Below are 20079 nucleotides of genomic sequence, written 5' to 3' on the forward strand. Positions count from 1 at the left end.
TGTGCGTGTGTGTGTGAGCGTACAGTAGACACAAACATACACACACTCACACACACAAATGCCAGACTCTTGAGTGAGGAGCAGGGAAGTCAGCCCTTATAAATACGCCTCTATATTATGAATTTGTTTTAGTGCTGTCTCCATGGTGAGGTTTTCCCACATGTTTATAGAACCTGCCATTATAAATTAAAGCGGTCTTAACAACACTTAAGCCATACGTGAAGCTTCAGCCTACCGGCACACGGAAGGGAGAGAGTGAGAAGGAGACAGACAGAAAGAGAGAAAAGACGGGTACACGCTGCTAGTAGTTATGACTGAGTGGAGAGTTTGACAGGGGTTCCCTATTAGGGTAAGTGGTCTGCTTCTGTAGCATGTACCCTCTTTTAAATCATGCTGAAATACAATCACGCACAGAGAAGCTGCAGGTTTACTGTCAGACACGGAGAAGCAACAGAACATCCGGCAAAGCCATTACAGCTATTCTCTCTAGTCTTGTCTTATCTCTAAGTTGAACTTGGTGCCAATGGTGTTAACAGGGAAGCCTCCAACATCACTGAGTATAATACAAATCTGTTTATAACAAATAACACTAAAATCTACACTCTTTTACACTCTGAGCACTTTATTAGGAACACCAATACTGGATAGGGCCCCGCTTTGCTTTCTAAACAGCTTCAATTTTTTTGTCATGGATTCCACAAGATGTTGGAAACTTTCCTTTGAGGTTCTGGTCCATGGTGACATGACTAAATCCCACAATTCCAGGGTGTGATCTACTGGATTCAAATCTGGTGACTGGGAAGGTCACTGAAGAACACTGAACTCATTACCATATTCATGAAACCAGTTTGAGAAGACTTTTGCTTTGTGACATTATCATGAGGAAAGTTTCCATTAGACGATGGTAAATTGTGACCATGTGGGGATGCACATGATCAGCAAATAGGCTGTAGTATTCAAGCAATGAATGATGAGTATTAACAAGCCCAAAAATGACAAGAAAACATTCCCCACAGCATTACACTACCTCCAGCCTGGACTGTTGACACAAGGCAGGTTGGATCTATGCATTTGTGCTGTTGGTGCCACATTCTGATCAGTCAGCCTCAGCAGAAATCAGGATTCTTCAGACCAGGCTGTATTTTTCCAGTCCTTACTATCCAGTTTTATTGAGCCTGTTACCACTGCAGCCTCAGCTTTCTGTTCTTGGCTTTCAGAAATGGAACATGATGTGGTCTTCCGCTTCTCAAGGTTCGATGTGTTGTGCATTTTAAGATGCTTTTCTGTTCACCACAATGATACAGAGTGTTTTATCTAAGCTCCTGTAGACTTTCTGTCAGCTCCAACCAGTCTGGCCATTCTCTGTTGACCTCTCTCATCAACAAGGCATGTCCGCCCCCATTCCTTTCCCTATGCTGATGGTTGATGTGAGCATTATTCGAAACTGTTAGTCCACATCTGTACGATTTTATGCATTCCACTGCTTCCAAGCAATTGAATTATAAGCATAAATAAATAGGTGTACTAGTGGCTCTAACAAAGTGCTTAGTGAGTCTCCTTCAAACATTAAGGAAGCTATTAAAGAAAAACACTTTCTGGCATTTGACATTGCTGTGACTTTTCCTAATCTAATCAGTTTGTTTGCAGTAATTATATATAAATCCTTCACTCGTTCTTGAAATATCACTAGGCTGAACAACTCATAAGCATAACAAGTAAAAAAACATAATAGAAATATTACTAATGACTAATTACTATAATAGTAATAATAATTACTAAAACACAAGAAAATTATGGAATATAATGCAACAGTTAAAAGGAAAAAATGCACAAAAGCAGGAGATATTAATGTTTCATCAGATCATTTCTCTCATGATTATTCATGAAAATTCAATCACAAATATTCATCAATATGTCAGATTCTCCACAGAGATTCTATTACGTCTATATCTCAGGTCTGTGTAGAGTCCCAGTACAGGACACTATACATAATTTCACTGTGTCAAAGCCTCACAAGTGCTGTTTAAACACTACAGAGTGCTTATAAAGACATCATGAAACAGATATCATGCTTACCGTTCAGGAGATATTATATTTGTAACTAATTGTATTACACATACTAGTTCCTTCTTGCTTGTGTACTTGTTTTCAACTTCTAGATTAAGGATCAGGTTTAACCCAAAAATAATACACTAGAAGAAACAAGAGAGGATATTTTGAAAAACATCTAGATCCATAATTGAACAGCATCAGACAGATGTATTCGCAAAGAAAAAAACGATTTTTTTAATTTCGAAGAAAATTATTTATGTGTCATGAAATCATGTATTGTTATTGAATGCGCTGAACAATTTAATAATGAAAACAATTATAGAGATGTCAAGAAGGCAAATAACAGGTTGTGCAAATGCAAGCATGTACATGTACACACACACACACACATACACAAGAGACATTGTCAAGGTTGTGATTAATTTACAATGATTTGTCACTAAATTTGAGTAAGCAAGTGCATTATATAACATTTCACTGAACGCAAAACATTTGCTCTTGTGTGAAAAATCCAAATTAGTGAGGCGGAAAATGTTTCAGCACAGACGAAAGCTGAAAATATTGCATGTGCACTCACATTTGTAAAGAAAAGTAAATAAATAAATAATATAAATAAATGCATTTTTCTGCTTTGTTTGCTTAAGAGTGTAGTCAGCAATTTGTGCTGAAGTTAGCTAAAGCTAGCTGTTATCAACCTTCGACATTGAACCTTGACTTCAGTGGCTCCACCAAAACCCCACCCTTAAAACAAAAACACCATCAACAGGCCTGTAATCGTTCTGTGCTTGTGCCCGTAGGTAACCTGCTGGCTGTCTCTACTTAAAATAAACTTAGCAAAGCCACAATGTTTGTGCTAAACTGAGCTGGTATCTGAGTCTTACGGACAAAAATAGTCTTACATAAACATAGATTAGTGCAGATTAGTGGTGTCCACCCCAGAGTGGGTCATATTACAAAACATAGCAGCTATACACTCTGGACATTCAGAACTGGATTTACGTTCATGTCTTATCTCCTGAATTATTAGAGGTCCTAAAAGACCTAGTAAATATTTATTAGAAGATTTTTATTGAAGCCTTTGTGACCTTCCTTTGGTGATTATTAATTAAACCACACACAAATCAATTGATTACTAAGTGCTTTATAAACTCGGGTTTTCGAGGAACCAGAGAAGCCTAAAACTGCATTATCTCTCAATGCCAGACATGAGAAACCCCTGACTTATACTTTTACTCTACAGAGTGATCTGTTCAGTGAGACAGGCTTAGCAACTTGTGTATTTGTTGGATTAAAAGGCAGTTTATTACAGCAATACACACCGGAATGAACGGAGCACAGATGACACACTTTCTGTAAGAGTAAAGAGTAAAACACTTTTTGTAAATTGCAGTGTGAATGCCCGGAGTGGATTATGTGAGTGTGGTAACAGCTTACGTTCGTCATTATTCTTGAAACCTAAAACCAGCCACTGTACATCTTAGGAGAGACAGGCTGTCCCATGAGGAAACATTTCTGCTCGGAAAGGAGAAATGAATCTGCCTCATCACCTCACATCAGGACTTCACCGGTACGACAAGGACAAATCCGTGTGTTACTCTGTGTCACTCTGTCCTTCACTACCACAGTGTCTTTCTACCTTCTCTCTCTCTCTCTCTCTCTCTCTCTCCCTGTCAGGCTATCCCCATTGTAGCTTTCTTCCATGAAGTGTGGCAGGTTCAACAAGCTGAGTAGGTTAATGTTATGATCTGATCTCCAGAGAAAGAGCAGTGTGTGTGAAAGAGAGAGAGAGAGAGAGAGAAACCTGTACAGGGGAATCACAGTGATCAATGTTGCCAGGAGGCCAGTCCAAATAAACAGAAGCAAAAAGCGCCATCATGTTTTGTCACGTAAGAAGAAGAAATGCTTATGTGCTCCGAACAGAAATCAAAGCAGAGAGACGACACAGTGCAGGCCTGAGCACCTGCTCCTCTGACGTACACTTCCCCTACATGACAGGACTTTTCCACCAGCCAAAAGTTCAACAGCTCATGGGAAGTTTCTGTATTTCAACTAAGGAGAGTTTCTGGGGCAATGTGCATCCTGTATATATCTATCATATCTATCATTCAATTTACAGCACATTGTTTTTTTTCTGCTTATATATGTGTCATCTACTCAGAACAATATAAACACCTTTTACACACTGTTATATTGTGTAATCTTATCAATGTAAACGGTAGTCTTAGGGGAATAATGTTACTTCATCAGCTAGATTTCCTGAAAGAATAATGTCCCTGCTTTGAAATATGAAAATATCTCTGGTAAAATTAAAGAGCTATCACGTAATAAGCACTTAGTAAGATATATCCTTAACTTTAATTGACTTATAGTTAATAGCTACTTTCTTGCTTAATCAGAGGCATTGTGGGAGTGTCAGATCAGTGATTAGTTGGTTGATGGTGCAACAATGGTGCTGTACCTGTGCTATAAATGTGGAGAGGGATTGCTGAGTTAGAATTGTACGCGGTGTTCCTGCTACTGGCTCTGAACCCACAGGACTGAGCAGTTACTGAAAATGAATGAATGAATGGCATCTAATTTTGTCTCATCACAGTCCAGCTATCCATCCAGCACTTCATTTATTTCTTATGTGGCTTTAAAAGATGTGATGTTGAATTACTTGCCTAGTCTTTGGGAAATGAGGCTTCCGCTGAGTCCTAGGGTAAATAAATCCATCTTTCCTAACTGTATACACAATCACCTACTCCCAAAATCAGCTCCAATCAGCAATATATATATATATTGAACAAATGCATTACCAGGTTAAGTGAAAGTTTTTATCATACATGCATGAGCCAACGTGTGCATTGAACTTGAAAAGTGCAAAGAAATATGTAATATATAGAATCATCAAGATCCATTAATATTCATTGTACATCCGTATAACTTCACCCTGAATTGTAATCTCATCGAATCATAGACCTAAACATTTCCATTATATTTAATATTTTGCAATAATCTGTAGTCATCTGAGAAGCATGTGAGAGGCAGGAGCTTTGCGCATGATCATGTACCAGGCTACGCTATTTTCCCCGGGTACCTCAGCTCCAGAGGTAGTTAGCTCTAATCCCACCAAATCATCTGCTCTGCATTAATTCAATCTATTTACTCTGACACTAATCTCATTTCTTGCTCAATCAGACTTTAGCTCTTCATTTTCATCTCGGATATGAAAAAAAGATGGATTTCTCAAAGGGGCAGCTGTTTCCCTGACCTAATCTGAGAGGCTGTATCTCTGATAATGACACATAATGAAGAGTCATAATGTCTGAGATGTGAGCAAACACCTCAATTAGCTCGTTCTGCTGAGCTTCAGCCTTCAGCCACAGACTCCAGGAACCACTCCGGAAGACTACCTTAATCTCCACTCTACTCTTAATCTCCACTCTGATATTTATCACCACAGCCCTTATGACTGTCAAATAACACTTTGGATGTTGGATTTGGGTTGATAACCCTGAGCCATTTTGTTCCTAGTACATAAAACTAATTTTATAGTACATAAAATTTTGTACATAGTACATAAAAAGCCAAACTTGAACTTATAAATGTTAAACCTGGGCATCATTTGACCTGATCACAGGTATTTACCAATCAGAAAAGTGGACCCATGAGGCTGCGTGATTGCTGAGGCACGGCAACTTGTAGTGTAGCATACGCTGCATCTTAGGCTTCAATTAAAAACTGCATGAAAAAAAAAAGAGATAATGGGAAGGAAAGCCGACAAGGGAGGCCAGAGCGATAACCAAATAAGGGCTCCATAATGGCTCATAATTTACACACTTCACTGCTGTGAGCAATAAAGCACGCAAGGTTGCAGGTTAAATGGAGATGAAGTGCAGAAAGTGTTTTTTTTACACCTCCACAACTTTTACGGTGTATTTCACTCTCCTTAATCATCAACAAACACAAATGCAGATGTCTGCAAGGACCCCAAAAATCACTGGAAACGAGAACATTTAGGAAATTAGTAATATAAAGAAAGAAGCAGTGAGGAAGTGGGGTTTGATTGTCTTGATTGCATTTTAAGTAGACTTTAAGTCTATACATACAAAATGAATAATGGAATGAATGATATGAAAATGAATAAATGATCATTTAAAAAAAATCTGGCTTTGGAAACAATTGATCTAACAAAAAAAATGTGAATAATTTTACAGTAAAAAAAATAATACATTTTAGAAAAATAAATTAAAAAATAAATAAATAAAAACTCTCAAACCACAAATAAACCCATCCAAAGAAGAATGACATGATGTATTATTATTATTATTATTATTATTATTATTATTATTATTATTATATTAGTCATATTATTATAATTATAAATTTATTTTTCATCTCTAGTTGCTTTACAGACTAATATAAAGTTCACAATATGAAGCTCTTCTCTGTGTCTGCTTAGAAACTTGAAGATAATTCAAAATAATGAGTAAACAGTGTGACACTGAGAATGTGTGTTTTTCATGTTTCTTGTGTTAAATATTATTATTATTATTATTATTATTATTATTAGCATGCATGTAATGGAGCCAGGGCAAAGGTAGTTCATGAGGCGTCCGGACCTATTGTACCCCGGTCTGAAGAAGAAATCCCTCTGTTAGCTGAGATGGATTTGTGGTCTGATTGTGCAGGACAAAGCCACAGACTCAGCACACTCACATGGGTTAACAGCATTCTACCTATTTATAGGCTTCTGGGGTGACACATTCCACTCCACTGACCTGAGATTTTGTGCCGTGCCACACACACACACCCACACACACACACACACACACACCTGTAATTCAGCCCTTCTTTAGGCCAGCATGGTATTCGAGGTTCATTAACATGGCCGGCTGCTAGTCTGGTCCGTCCCTGTATCTGACAGACTTTATCATCTGCTCTTGTGTGCGAGTGGAGGCTCATCTATTTCCTCATGTATTAATAATGAGGGTTTAAGATGATGCTCTCGTAAACAGAATCCATCTCAGCTGGACTGACATGAGTGTATTATAAAAAGTTAAAAGAAGGCACTCTGGGAGAATGGCATGAGACACACAAAAGAAGCAAAAAGTGTCTGAACGTGTGTGTTCCTTGTAAATATGTGAGCCGTGGAGAGGATGAGAGCAGAATTACAGATTGAATGGCTTTACTTAACATTTTATTAGAAGATATTTTCCACCTGGTAAATCTGTATAGTAAGAGACGTACATGTTACATCAGGTTCAACAAAAATGCATGATGTTCCACAGCAGTGCCTTCATTTAGTCTAGGGGGAAAAAACGTAGTGAGACTGACTGTACCCGGGTGATAAAATATCATTGAATTCAATGTTGTCACTTAGGTCATAAATAAATAATCGATAAATAATAAATATAGAAATTAAATGTAGTGTAGCATTTTTTGGTACTTCCAGAATATGATTTTATTGTAATATACCAACATATTTTCAGTATATTTTTGCAGTGAAAGACATCATTTTAATTATTTAATTATTTAAAACCGATATTAACCTTTATGATTATGCACATTATTGTTTACAATTCTGTGAGCTCCAGGGCAAACAATGAGGGAAAAAAAATAAGTAAGCATAGATTAATTTTTTTTTTTTTTTTTTAAAGCATGAAATATATTTTTTCCATTGAAACCATGTTTACTGTGATTAAGCCTGACTCCAGTCGTCTGCCTCTCACATCTCTGGGTAATATCAAGCTCAAGGCCGGACATAACAACACACTTGCCGATGTTGAAAAAAAATCAATGATCTTCCCAAAAGAAGAATGTTCTATCCTGATCTGATTCTTGATTGCTGAGTAATGTCTTTAAAAGCACAAACAATGCATTATTAAAGAGTATAACAGCACAGCAGCTACGTCGGTGTCTCTTATACATGCAGCTCTATTCTGTATGAGGCTGTGTGTACCCTGGGAACAACATGTTTAATTTTATATATGTTTATTAGTTCATATTCAACTAACGCAGGCTGACACAGCACAAGTTTTTAACATGCAGTTTGGAAATAGCGAAATAAATAAAGAATCAGGAAAGAAAAAATGACGTTATGAATGAGATTTTTTATTTTTCTGCTGGCTTCCTTTTTCATCGGCAAGACTGGACCTCCAGGTATAAAGTTCTAGCTGGCATTTTGTTTGAAAATGAATTAAACATGTAACTTCGTCACTGCATAAAACTTTATACTCTGTTTTTGCAAAGTTTTTGGTGTAAACCGTCTGCTAGCCAATCATCATCCAGAATGAAGGGAGGATGAGCGCAACACACAGGCAACCTTGGCCAGACAATCTCCACATTCTTTGGTCACTCTCACAGAAATGAACAGATGTTACACCTCTGTATGGTGAGCTACAGGAGAAAGTAACTTTTAGTCGTTGATGTTCTACATTTTATGAATGAAAGTTATAAAATAAGTGTATAAAAGAGGCGTAGTAAAGGTCTGCTGGAATCACTGCTTGTGCTGGCACAATAGAAAGTCTTCAGCAGAATAAGATGTTGCTGGTTTTTAAATTTACTTTTTAATAGTCTCAGAATGAAATAAGCTTAAAATGTTGGCTGTGTGGAGCTGTGAATGTAGTGTAGAGTTTTGCTTGCTACAGTGTCCAACTTTGTCCTGTTAATTCTTTACCCAAAAAGACTCATAAATCACCAAGTTCATAATTCATTTCTTTGTATTGTATATCCTAACTCATAGGTCTTTTATGAAAATAAATAAAAATAAAAGCCTCTTCTACTAGAGAAGGAAAACAATCTCTAGTAGGCTCAAAGCACATTGCCATGTGCAGCTTTACAGCTTTTTTTCCCCGGTTTTATTGGTTGCTGTACGTCACCACCCCTGTTTACAGCTTACAGTTGTGGTTAGGGTTCAGGATAGGAGCAGAATGTGACCTACAAAAGCTTTGTGTGTTAAGGGTCAGCTAAAGACACCATGTGATTTTTCTATATGTGGTGTGAAGAGAAGCAGATGAGGCCCATGGTCTGAACCTGTTCTTGTTTTATCAGGAGGATTTTACCTAATTTACGTACCAGGTGAGCACGTTCTGTCGCCCCCTGCAAACTTAACACACTTAAGTCACAGCAGCGATGCACTGATTTCCAAGCAGCTGAAGCACTCTCCACTATTATACTGTCTAAACAGAGATACTGAATCTCCTGGGTGATTTTTTTGGAGTCATTCTCTGCTTGTGAAAAGTCATAAATTCCTTTCATGTCTTATCGACAGATCAGCTTCTCAACCATAGCACATTTTCAGATGCGTATTAATCCACTTGATGTGCTTTCAATCTGAAAGAGCTTTCTTAGACTTGACATTTCAACAGCTGGACCTGTAATTAAAATAGGAGCCACCTTGTGTTATGTCCATTTGAAGGACATGCTCAAAATAGTTGAGTCGTTTGTGCAACAGCTGAAACGGAGCAGAAAAACGTACGCTTGCACGATGAAGCAGCCTCTCCGAGCTACTCTTCACCTATTCGGTTTCAGTGGCTGTTCCAAAAAGGAGCACTGTAAGAGAGCCGTCACTCCATCTGCTGCCCACTCGCAGACTTAATTATGTGACGGAGACATTTACACCCGCTGCTTAATTGCAAACTCAGTTAAGTGATCAAGACACACTTCACATCTGAGCTTCAGGGTTCAGTGCTGAGCACTGGGACACAATAAATGGTTCAAATTTAAAGAGCTAATTCAAGCAATTAACACGCACCGGTGAGCAAAGCTAGGACATCCTCAGCTCTAATAATATCTCAGGTACACCAAGGCATACAGTGGGATTTAATGCGCCGCTCTTCAGACACCAGTTAAAAATAAAGTACTTCCTGCCAAATATTTTTGTGTCCACAAATACACTATGTGCAGCGAATGCATCATTTGCTACTCTGTAGTAAGACGGTGCTCATTTTGTCTATGAAATATTTTGGGAGTTACTACTGCTATTCATTTATTACATATTAAAGGCATTTCTATTAGAGATAAAAGTGTATGATATATTATTTCATAATGTAAACATTTTTATGATTGGCAAATTGCTGTAGTATAAAATGATTAAATATTTTACGTGCTGTTTTTTAAAACTAAGATTAAACTTCAGCATGGTGACAGTAGCTTTGCATGGTGTCAGGCTTTACCACACCATCCCAGTCCCTGATTATTTTCCTATAACGGCACACCCTATCACATTTTAGTCCTTACTTATTATGTATCAAGAGTGTGTACTTGCCCCCTCTATACTTTTTACACTTTAACTTCTGTATCTAGTATCTGCTCTCTATGTTGAATATTTGCTTCTACAGCTCCTCAAACGATTAGATGCTTATCTTAGTTAACTGCCTCACTTCAAGCTACAAGTATAAATGATTTTTTATTTTTTGTAAACCTGGTGCACTATGGTTTTTTATGAGACTAATTTAAAACTTGATAATTCCTGACACAGTAAACAATAAAACAAAAGACTTTTAAGTATGAAGTAAAGCTATTAATAGATTTTTGAGTTTAAAGGCTTTGGAGCTATGCACGATTCACTTCCTGTAACTTTAGGATCAGTTTATTAAAGAGAGAGAGAGAGAGAGAGAGAGAGAGAGAGAGAGCTGCTGTATGCTGTCTTCTCTTCGGTTTCCACAGATGTAAACAGATGGTGACAGACAGCATGGTTTGTTTAAACTCCAGTAGGTGAAGCACTGCAGACTGAAACCTCTCTGTTCCTGGATAAACTGCAAGACCCTTTGAGGGGACCGATCATAATCAACAACTGTACAACAATTGTACCGTGAAAAGCCGACTGTGACTAATTGCGGATGTACTACAGTAACTGGCCTACATTCAAAAGAATTTCAGTGTCTGAATTTCTGGACCATCACTGCCCAGCCACCAGTGTGCCTTTTTGCACCGATGCTAATACACCATATAACCAAAAAAAATGTGGACCATCATATCCATATATGCTTTTTGAACATCCCTGATCCAGATTTAACCCGTTTACTGTTATAATAACCTCCATTCTTCTGAGAAGGCTTTGCACTACATTCAGGATTGTGACTGTGGGGATTTGTGTTTGTTTAGCCAAAAGAGATTTAGTGAAGTCAGGCACTAATGTTGAGTGAGGAGGTTTGAGGTGTTCAGTGGAGTTAAGGTCAGGGACACTCAAGTTCTTTCACTTCACCTTTGACAATCCCAGTCCTCATGGAGCTCACATTGTCCACAGGGCATGTCATGCTGGAACAGGTTTAACCCTCATCGTTACAGTGAATGGAGTCTCTAATGCTCCAGCATACAAGTTTGTGTCCACAAACTTTTGGCCATATAGTTTATATTCTGTACTATCTATATACTGTATGTGCTAGATTTACCTTTGAATTTCTAAATGTCTACCAGTCTGACGCATTTTTCGAGTTATATTTAATGTGCATTAACGTGTAGAATCTACTTAAAACATAAATGATGTGTAGGCTGGCATATATACGATTTATTTTTCTTTAAAAATTATTGATTTTCTACTTGAAATGAAATGAAATTAATTGTAAGCTGAGAGATAAAAGGTCATTGTATGAGATACGATCCTCAAGAGATGACCTTAGTAGCCTTTATTTAGGCCGTGCTGTGCTTAGTGAAGCACCTCGCGTGAAGGGCAGACTCAGGTGTGAGTGATCAGCTGAGAGAAAAGAAACTACACAACACAGAGGAAATCCTGGAGAGCTTTAGTCTTCTACAAGAAGATCTCTGCTACTTTCACGAATGAAGAGAAGAGGTGATTTGTATGCTATTAATACAATATGTGGTTTGAAGGTCACACACAACAATAACCAGATTATAACTGTGCTGAGAGTCGACTTTCCACATATAAGGCTGTTAACGTGGCCTATGATAGACAGTTTCCTGCATTTGCAAACAATAATGTCAGCTTGCTGGGGTCTGACTTAGTTTGTTGTGAAGTAGGTGTGCACTCTCCCTCATATGCGTGCCACCCATCAGTCTGTTTATGCCATCCGGGATTGATATACTCTTAACTGCAGCGGACGTACTCCTAATAGGCCAGTGAAATGTACCGTAACTGCTGACTAATATATAGTCTAAACAACCAAGTGGATGAAAGGACATCAAGGTGTGGATGCCTCACTGTGTGAGTCCAATTCTATCCGCAATTTCTATATTGTGTAAATTGCCAGATGGATCATAATATGTGCCTCGTGATCATAACGGCTCATAACAAAGAAGCATAACACATGCCTCATGTTTACAATGCAGCTTTACATTTCATTACTTTCTATTTGGGTTTATAAATATGTAGTGTATGCATATATAGATCAATTAGGTATTCAGTGTTGAGTGTTGGACCCGAAAATGCCCTGAACTGCTTTGACCTGGTCTACTGACCAACGTTTATACAAGGAAAGTGTGTGATGTTGACTGACACAACACAGATACTTCAAGGAAACAGAACAAATAATATTAAAGCGCAGGACTGTCACACCTGATGTTTCACATCACTTGGTGAATTTTGGAAACTGTTGGCTTGGACAGAAAGAGAAAGTGTGTGTAGTCTGATATTAGAATCATATTAAAAATGGAATAGAAAGTGTTGTGCATCTAATAATAAGGTGTCTTATGTTTTCTTATAAAGTATTAGATTTTATTGTGATGAAGTTGTAAAGCTTTATAATAGATTCTACAATAAAAAATGTTGTGCAGAAAGTGCAAACCTGAATGGAGGGATATGATAATAAGCTGAGTCCCCTGTAAATACTCTTGTTTGTGTATCAGTTGCAGTTGATTTCTGGGATATTCCAATTCCAGAAGTGTCACTGCCTCCAGGTGAGAGCGCGGCAGGTGTGCAATTTACTCTAACAGCTTTTTTTTCTTGCTGCGAGAGCAGAATGGATGCTCTACATTATTGTCTCCACTGATATTTATCAGCTCGACACTTTTTTTTCCCAGTCAGGTGCACTGGAAATTGCAAATGAAACCATTTTTCAATGATCGGTTAATAGACGTGACTCACATGAACGCGTGGTAGATGAAGGCGCATCCTCTTGGCCTCTCCAGCACGTTGTAGAGGCAGTTCTGGATCTTGCGGTAACGCTTGCTGGAGGCGGACGTGGTGGCTCGGGGTCCGGGGGGAGCGGGATACGGAGTTCCCAGCAGGCCGGTGCGCTGTGAAGGCTGCGCGCGCTCAGGACTCGGAGGCTCGGTGTTCACAGCCGCCAGCGCCACGAACTCCACGCGCCTGTCGTCGTCGGCCGCGGGGGGAGCGAGCATCCTCACACCGCCGTTATTGGACGGGCTGCCCAGCATGCCTTCTGCTCACAGGACAACGCGTTAGAATGGATCTCAACTCTGATACAAAAGCGCCATAAGTGTCGGTGTCTTATTAGATAGAATGAGAGAGCGGATAGAAAGCTGGAGCGCGCGTCAGAAAAAAAAAGCAGTTCTCTTAAAAGCAGTTATCTTAAAAGCATGTTAGTGCGCCTCAAGAGCACAGACGCACCTGCGCGTAAAGAAAAAGTTGACCGAAACAAAAGTGAAAAGTCATCGGAGCGTCACGGGGAGCTGCTGATCCGGAGGTCTTGGACATCTGATGAAAACAGCGCCTGTGCATTCTGAGCTGTTAGATCCAAGTCAGCGGCACAGAAGCCGACAATCGCCTCTCATCCGCTCAGGCAAAACAGTTGAGGTGAAGTTGTGTTGCGACTTGCGCTGAAAAGTTTGGCAGCAGCTTTTTGTTTGGCGACTCCCACCACGTGCATCCTGCTCAAACAAACCACCCCAAAAAAAATACAGACTCAGGATTTGTGTCTTCTCTGTGTCTGTGTCACGAGAGTGGAGAGAGAGAAAGAGAGAGAGAGATTCAAAGGCACCGCCGCTGTTGGTTTTCTGCGCCTCGCATGTGAGCGCTGGAGTCGCGCTACAGAGTCTGCGCACTGAGTCCGCCGTCGCGTGCACCGACAAGCACAGGTGAAGCCAAGAAGGCGGGGATGGGTAGTAACCTCACCGTCTTCACTTCAACCTCATGTTTACGCTCGAATACACTTCTTTAGCGCTTTCTCGGTCTTCTGATACAGTGCTTCTGAAAACTTTTGGAAACCTTTACCTGTAAAAAAAAAAAAAAAAAAAAAATCACTGACCCTCTTTAAACATAATCTTGCTAAAATTACAATATCAGTCCTATTATTTCAACGTGCACAGTAATACCTGGGATTCTTGGAGAGTTTTACTGCTGATCCTTTCACCAACAAATTTCTTCTGATTTGATATTATTTATAGGACAAATTGTTTTAGACTTGATCAAGTTTGGATTCGACCATTCAGTTCTAGTGACCGCTCAGGCTAGCTATAAAAACTCATTCATCTTCAGTAAGCATTTTATGCTGCTCAGGGTTGCAGTGGATCTGGAGCCAATCCTGGGAACACTGAGAGAGAGAGGCAGGAATACACCCTGAATGGGATGCTGGTGCATTGCAGGGCAGTACACACACACACACACACACACACAGGGACAGTTCATATAGCTAGTGCGCTGTTTTTGGGAGGTGTGAGGGAACTGGAGGAAACCCACATGGACGCAGGGATAACATCCACAGAAACTCCACACAGACAACAACCTGAGCTTAGGAATAAACCACCACCATGACACCTTCTAGAAAAATGTAATATACAATAACTTTAATAATGCTGGGTTATGATTTCCAGCACTGTAACAAAATGCTGTAATTTCATGAAACATATTGTAAGCTTAAAAAAAATGAATAACATGTTTATCAGAAAGTTTGGTTAACAAATTTCAAGCCAAGACAAAATGTTTTTGTTGTGTTTCCTGCATTGATACATTAGACAGAAATAGTTTTATTTTGTTTCAGGACTATGGCATGACACACAGTAATAAAACAACATGATAAATATGCATACATGTAAAGTGCAAATACATGACAGTTTAATACAAATGTAAAGTACTCACTAAATACACTGGATAATAAATATTTAAAACAGGTGACACTAAATAAACAGGACAACAGAACAAATATTGGGTGGAAAAAAGTAAATAAATAATATATATATATATATATAGATATATATATATATATATATATATATATATATATATATATATATATATATATATATATATATATGTGTGTGTGTGTGTGTGTGTGTGTTTGTGTGTGTGTGTTTGTGTGTGTGTGTGTGTGTGTGTGTTACTGATGCTCTGTAAAGCCTTCATAACGGCTCTAATCTGTGGTCCTGTTAATTGGTGATTTCTGAGGCTGGTAACTCTAAATGAACTTCTCCTCTGCAGCAGAGGTCAGTTTTGGTCTTGCTTTCCTGGGATGGTCTTCATGTGAGCCAGTTTCATCATGGTGCTTGATGGGTTTTGCAAATGCACTTGACAATACTGTTCTTGCAAGAACTGTTCCAGAACACCTGACCTTCGTGTCTTAAAAGAACAACTGACTGTTTTTTGTTGTCATTACATATGGATTACTTAAGTCCATGTGTGTTATTTCATAGTTTTGAAATCTCCAGTATTGTTCTAGAATGTAGAAAATAAATCCCTAAACAAAAAACATTGAATTAAAAGGTGTGTCCAAACTTTTGACTGGTAGTGTATATATTGCAAAAAGACATTAATACAGTATAAGGCAGGACATGATATGGGTATGATTTCTTTTTTTATTTTGCTATTTTTCTAATATAATAATAAAAAATATTTTAGAAGCTAGTCCTATGCATGTTATAACAGGCTGCACATGTTCTTTATTGTTAGAGGTTCATAACCAGGCATATCTGATGAAACCATTATACAGTGGTTTCCCTTTCATGAGCGGTCCATGCTATTGCATTAATCTGGATAAGAGAGTGAAAGTATGGTGAGCATAATAAATACTGCTCCGAATTATTACAACATTACATACAAATCTGAAATGCTGAGGAATTTTCCTGTTTTTAGAAATATGTATACATATAAGCATTATGGCATTAAAATAATATTTACTGAATTATCCTATTTAGTGATAAATGTCTTTTGTTAGAAAGAAATAAAATAAATAAATAATAAAAAGAGAAATAAAAAGAAATAATTAATGCTGAAAATCTGATACTGAAAATCTAATATAGTACTTTAATGATCCACTGACATTTAAAATCTTTTAATAAATTTACTGCAATTAGTGTGCAACAGGGTGAAGGATGTGGTTAACAATGTCAACATAAAAAACATAAACAATGCCAAAATTAATAATATAGACAATATATATTCTAGAAAAATATCTAGAAAATGTTGTCCATGAATTTAGTCAAATTGTAATTTATGATATTGTTTAATCATTAAGCTGATGATTGGGTAAGGTGTTTGTTTTAAATGAGGTTGGGTTCAAATTGATCAGAAATGTTGGACTTAAGTACATTGCAGCAGCAACTTTGGGTACTCTGGGAAGCTGATGCATTCTGACCCTTTAAACTATACAATTTTCATTCCTCTGGACCTCACTGGAATTATTCTGGATCCAGGACATTAAAGTGCATATTTTTTGATGATAATAACTCTGTGTATATTTTCAGCTAATATTACTGTGGGATTGAATTATTCTCCTAATTATTCCGAGACCCCATAGTAAATCCAGGAAAACCTGGGACAAGCTGTGGAAACTACAAGTGTAAAAAAAATCCTATGTTGTTTATGCCAAGGCGAGATTATCCTACACGAACAGGTGCTGGGGATATTCACTGCAGTGACCTGAATACTGTGAATAAAACAGGGTTATGAAATACTAATTCTCCTAATTCTCTCTAACAAAAAGGTCCAACTGAAGCTTGAAGGAGAAAATTAGTACAACTTGCCACTATCTGTGGCATTTAACAAACTAGTGGCTTATAACAACTTCATACAGTGGAAAACATTGTCTTAAGGCTAAACTTTTTTTTTCTTTTTACAAGATTAGCAGCGTATCAGTGGTCAATACCATGCATTAAGGTTATATAACTGTTTGTAAATAGTAATAGCCTCTGTGGATGCCTTCTTCAATTCAATTCAATTCAGTTTGATTTTATTTATACAGCGCTGTGACACCGGATAGTGTGATTATAAATAATTTCTCTTCTGCTACTGTATACTATATGGCCAAACAGTGCTAATTGTATTAACAGGAACTTGAGTATGAGCACCGATATAGTTTTACCTTTAACATATCAAACTGATTATTATTATCTGTTGATAGAGAGTGTAGTGCAAATGTTCTTGAAATGCGTAAGAACATTGACTTAGATGCAAGCCACAGATTTACAAAAGTACTATATTAAGTAGAAATCTTTGTCACATTCATCAAGCCACCCAAACTGTCCCTGTATTTCTTCTGGTATAGGACGTTGTTGGCTATTCATTAAAAATAAATTGCTGTCTGTCACTTGTACAACAATACACACTGCAAATAAGACTACACTACAATGGTTGTCAGGCTTCATCCTAGAACTGTGATGGCACTAAACAGCTGGGAAAGGTCACTGTCTGGACGCAAAGGAAACAATCGTCCTCCACTAACGTCCACTCAGCCAACATATCTAGTAAACTCCCAAAGCCTTTTCTTAACCACATTTATAAAGACACATGATCAGACGCCTTCCGCCTCATGTAGGCGCCTAAAGGGATAAGCAATAATAGGCCTTGCCTTTACACACACACAGATGCTGGATTCATTCATATCCCAGAGAGATCTATCCGAGATCAGACATCCAACAGGACATTTAACAGAATTTCAAAACACACATCAGTAGTGATCGGACCTCCTGGCTTCCCTAGACACCCAGGAATCCATGCGCTGTTCCCAGACCCCCAATGACATTTTAAAATCTCTCTTCTCCCCAGTTTGCTCTTTACTCTAGATCCCTTTTAGCACATGATGTTGTTATTGAGAGAAGTGAAAATAAAACCCACAGATGCATGCTGAGATAATCGTTCATACTGTGGCCCTTAAGGATGAATAAAGATCAAACTGTCATTTAAATGCTGGCCAGTTTTCCAAGCGTATTTTTAGGCTCCTATTCTTGTGTTTATTACTACTCCAAATCCATAAATTTACACATTACTCATCCAACAGGAAGCCATAATTTCAGAGGAGCTCGCCAACGTGAACAAGCGTAAAGAGTCACACCTACTATGAAGCTAGACAGACACACGACTCTGAACTACAAGTGAAAAGAGAGTTTTTGTGAGCGGAGCAGCGGGAGGGAAAGTAAGCCAGCGTCCGTTTCAAGCTGAAAAGGCCTTTTGTATATCAAATCCCTCCCTCACCAGCCAACAAGCTGAGCACAGCCGCCTTACATCACTGCCATCTTCAGAAAATACCAGGAGATGGAGAAAATAATAGTTGCCTTTATAGAGGATCCTGTTTGATTTAGTTTCCAATAGCAGACTGGATCACCACACACATTTTAGTAAAGAGGTTCAGCATAGAGACGCCAGTGAATTAGTGAACTAATAGCTTAATCTTCACATATAGACCAACCTGAGCTATTATATAATATATATAAACAGCACAGTTGGTACAAGATTTCCAACAGACAAATCAAATAATTATTGCTGGAGACATGGCCGATACACCTATACCACCAATCAATACTGCTGATGCATAATGGACTTTACAGTTATGACTATTGCTGGTTTAAGTGATTCCACATACAAGTGCACAACCACACTGAATTAATCTGTACATATTTGTAATAACTACAGGGAAGCACAGATGCCAATACAGATACAGATGTTTGGAGAGCTAAAAGAATGCAAATGTTTGGAGTGCTAAACAGGTACAGTACACATGTTTGGAAAGCTACACAGATACAGATAGTTGGAGAGCTAAACAGTTACAGATGTTTGGAGAGCTACACAGATACAGATGTTTGGAGAGCTACACAGATACAGATGTTTGGAGAGCTACACAGATACAGATGTTTGGAGAGTTAAACAATTACAGATGTTTGGAGAGCTAAACAGATACAGATGTTTGGAGAGCTTAACAGATGTAGATGTTTGGAGACAAACAGATACAGATGTTTGGAAAGCTACACAGATTCAGATACAGATGTTTGGAGAGCTAAATAGTTACAGATGTTTGGAGAGCTAAGCAGATGTAAATGCAGATGTTTGGAGAGCTAAACAGATACAGATGTTTGGAAAGCTTCACAGATACAGATGTTTGGAGAGCTAAACAGATGTAGATACAGATGTTTGGAGCGCTAAAAAGATACAGATGTTTAGAGAGCTTAACAGATGTAGATACAGATGTTTAGAGCGCTAAACAGATACAGATGTTTGGAGCGATAAACAGATGTAGATGCAGGTGTTTGGAGAGTTAAACATTTACAGATGTTTAGAGAGCTTAGCAGATGTAGATACAGATGTTTGGAGACATAAACAGATACAGATGTTTGGAAAGCTACACAGATTCAGATACAGATGTTTGGAGAGCTAAACAGTTACAGATGTTTGGAGAGCTAAGCAGATGTTGATACAAATGTGTGGAGAGCTAAACAGATACAGATACAAATGTTTGGAAAGCTACATAGATACAGATGTTTGAAGAGCTAAACAGTTACAGAGGTTTGGAGAGCTAAACAGTTACAGAGGTTTGGAGAGCTAAACAGATGTAGATAAAGATGTTTGGAGCACTAAACAAATACAGATGTTTGGAGAGCCACATAGATACAAGTACAGATGTTTGGAAAGCTACACAGATACAGATGTTTGGAAAGCTACACAGATGTAGATACAGATGTTTGGAGCGCTAAACAGATACAGATGTTTGGAGAGCTAAACAGATGTAGATGCAGATGTTTGAAGAGTTAAATAGTTACAGATGTTTACAGAGCATAACAGATACAGATGTTTGGAAAGCTACACAGATTTAGATACAGATGTTTGGAGAGCTAAACAGTTACAGATGTTTGGAGAGCTAAGCAGATGTAGATACAGATGTTTGGAGTGCTAAACAGATACATATACAGATGTTTGGAGAG

At 38.2% G+C, this 20079-nt stretch overlaps 1 protein-coding gene across 5 annotated transcripts in view; it reads right to left on the reverse strand.

Annotated features, from left to right (window-relative positions):
- Positions 1–14000, reverse strand: part of LOC131345320 (potassium voltage-gated channel subfamily KQT member 4) — a 52493-nt gene extending 38493 nt beyond the window's left edge. The window contains exons 1-2 of one of the 5 annotated variants that reach the window (XM_058378150.1): positions 13565–13996; positions 13079–13376 (exon numbers count right to left, since the gene is read on the reverse strand). In XM_058378150.1, coding sequence (XP_058234133.1) covers positions 13079–13371 — 293 coding nt within the window. In that variant the 5' untranslated portion in view covers positions 13372–13376; positions 13565–13996. Of the gene's footprint in view, positions 1–3486; positions 3640–13078 lie in introns of those variants that run through there. The other 4 variants (XR_009203471.1, XM_058378151.1, XM_058378149.1 and 1 more) reach the window with 4 other exon arrangements.
- Between the last annotated feature and the right edge of the window lie 6079 nt (positions 14001–20079).

Source organism: Hemibagrus wyckioides, linkage group LG24 (assembly GCF_019097595.1).
Source record: "Hemibagrus wyckioides isolate EC202008001 linkage group LG24, SWU_Hwy_1.0, whole genome shotgun sequence".
NCBI lineage: Eukaryota > Metazoa > Chordata > Actinopteri > Siluriformes > Bagridae > Hemibagrus > Hemibagrus wyckioides.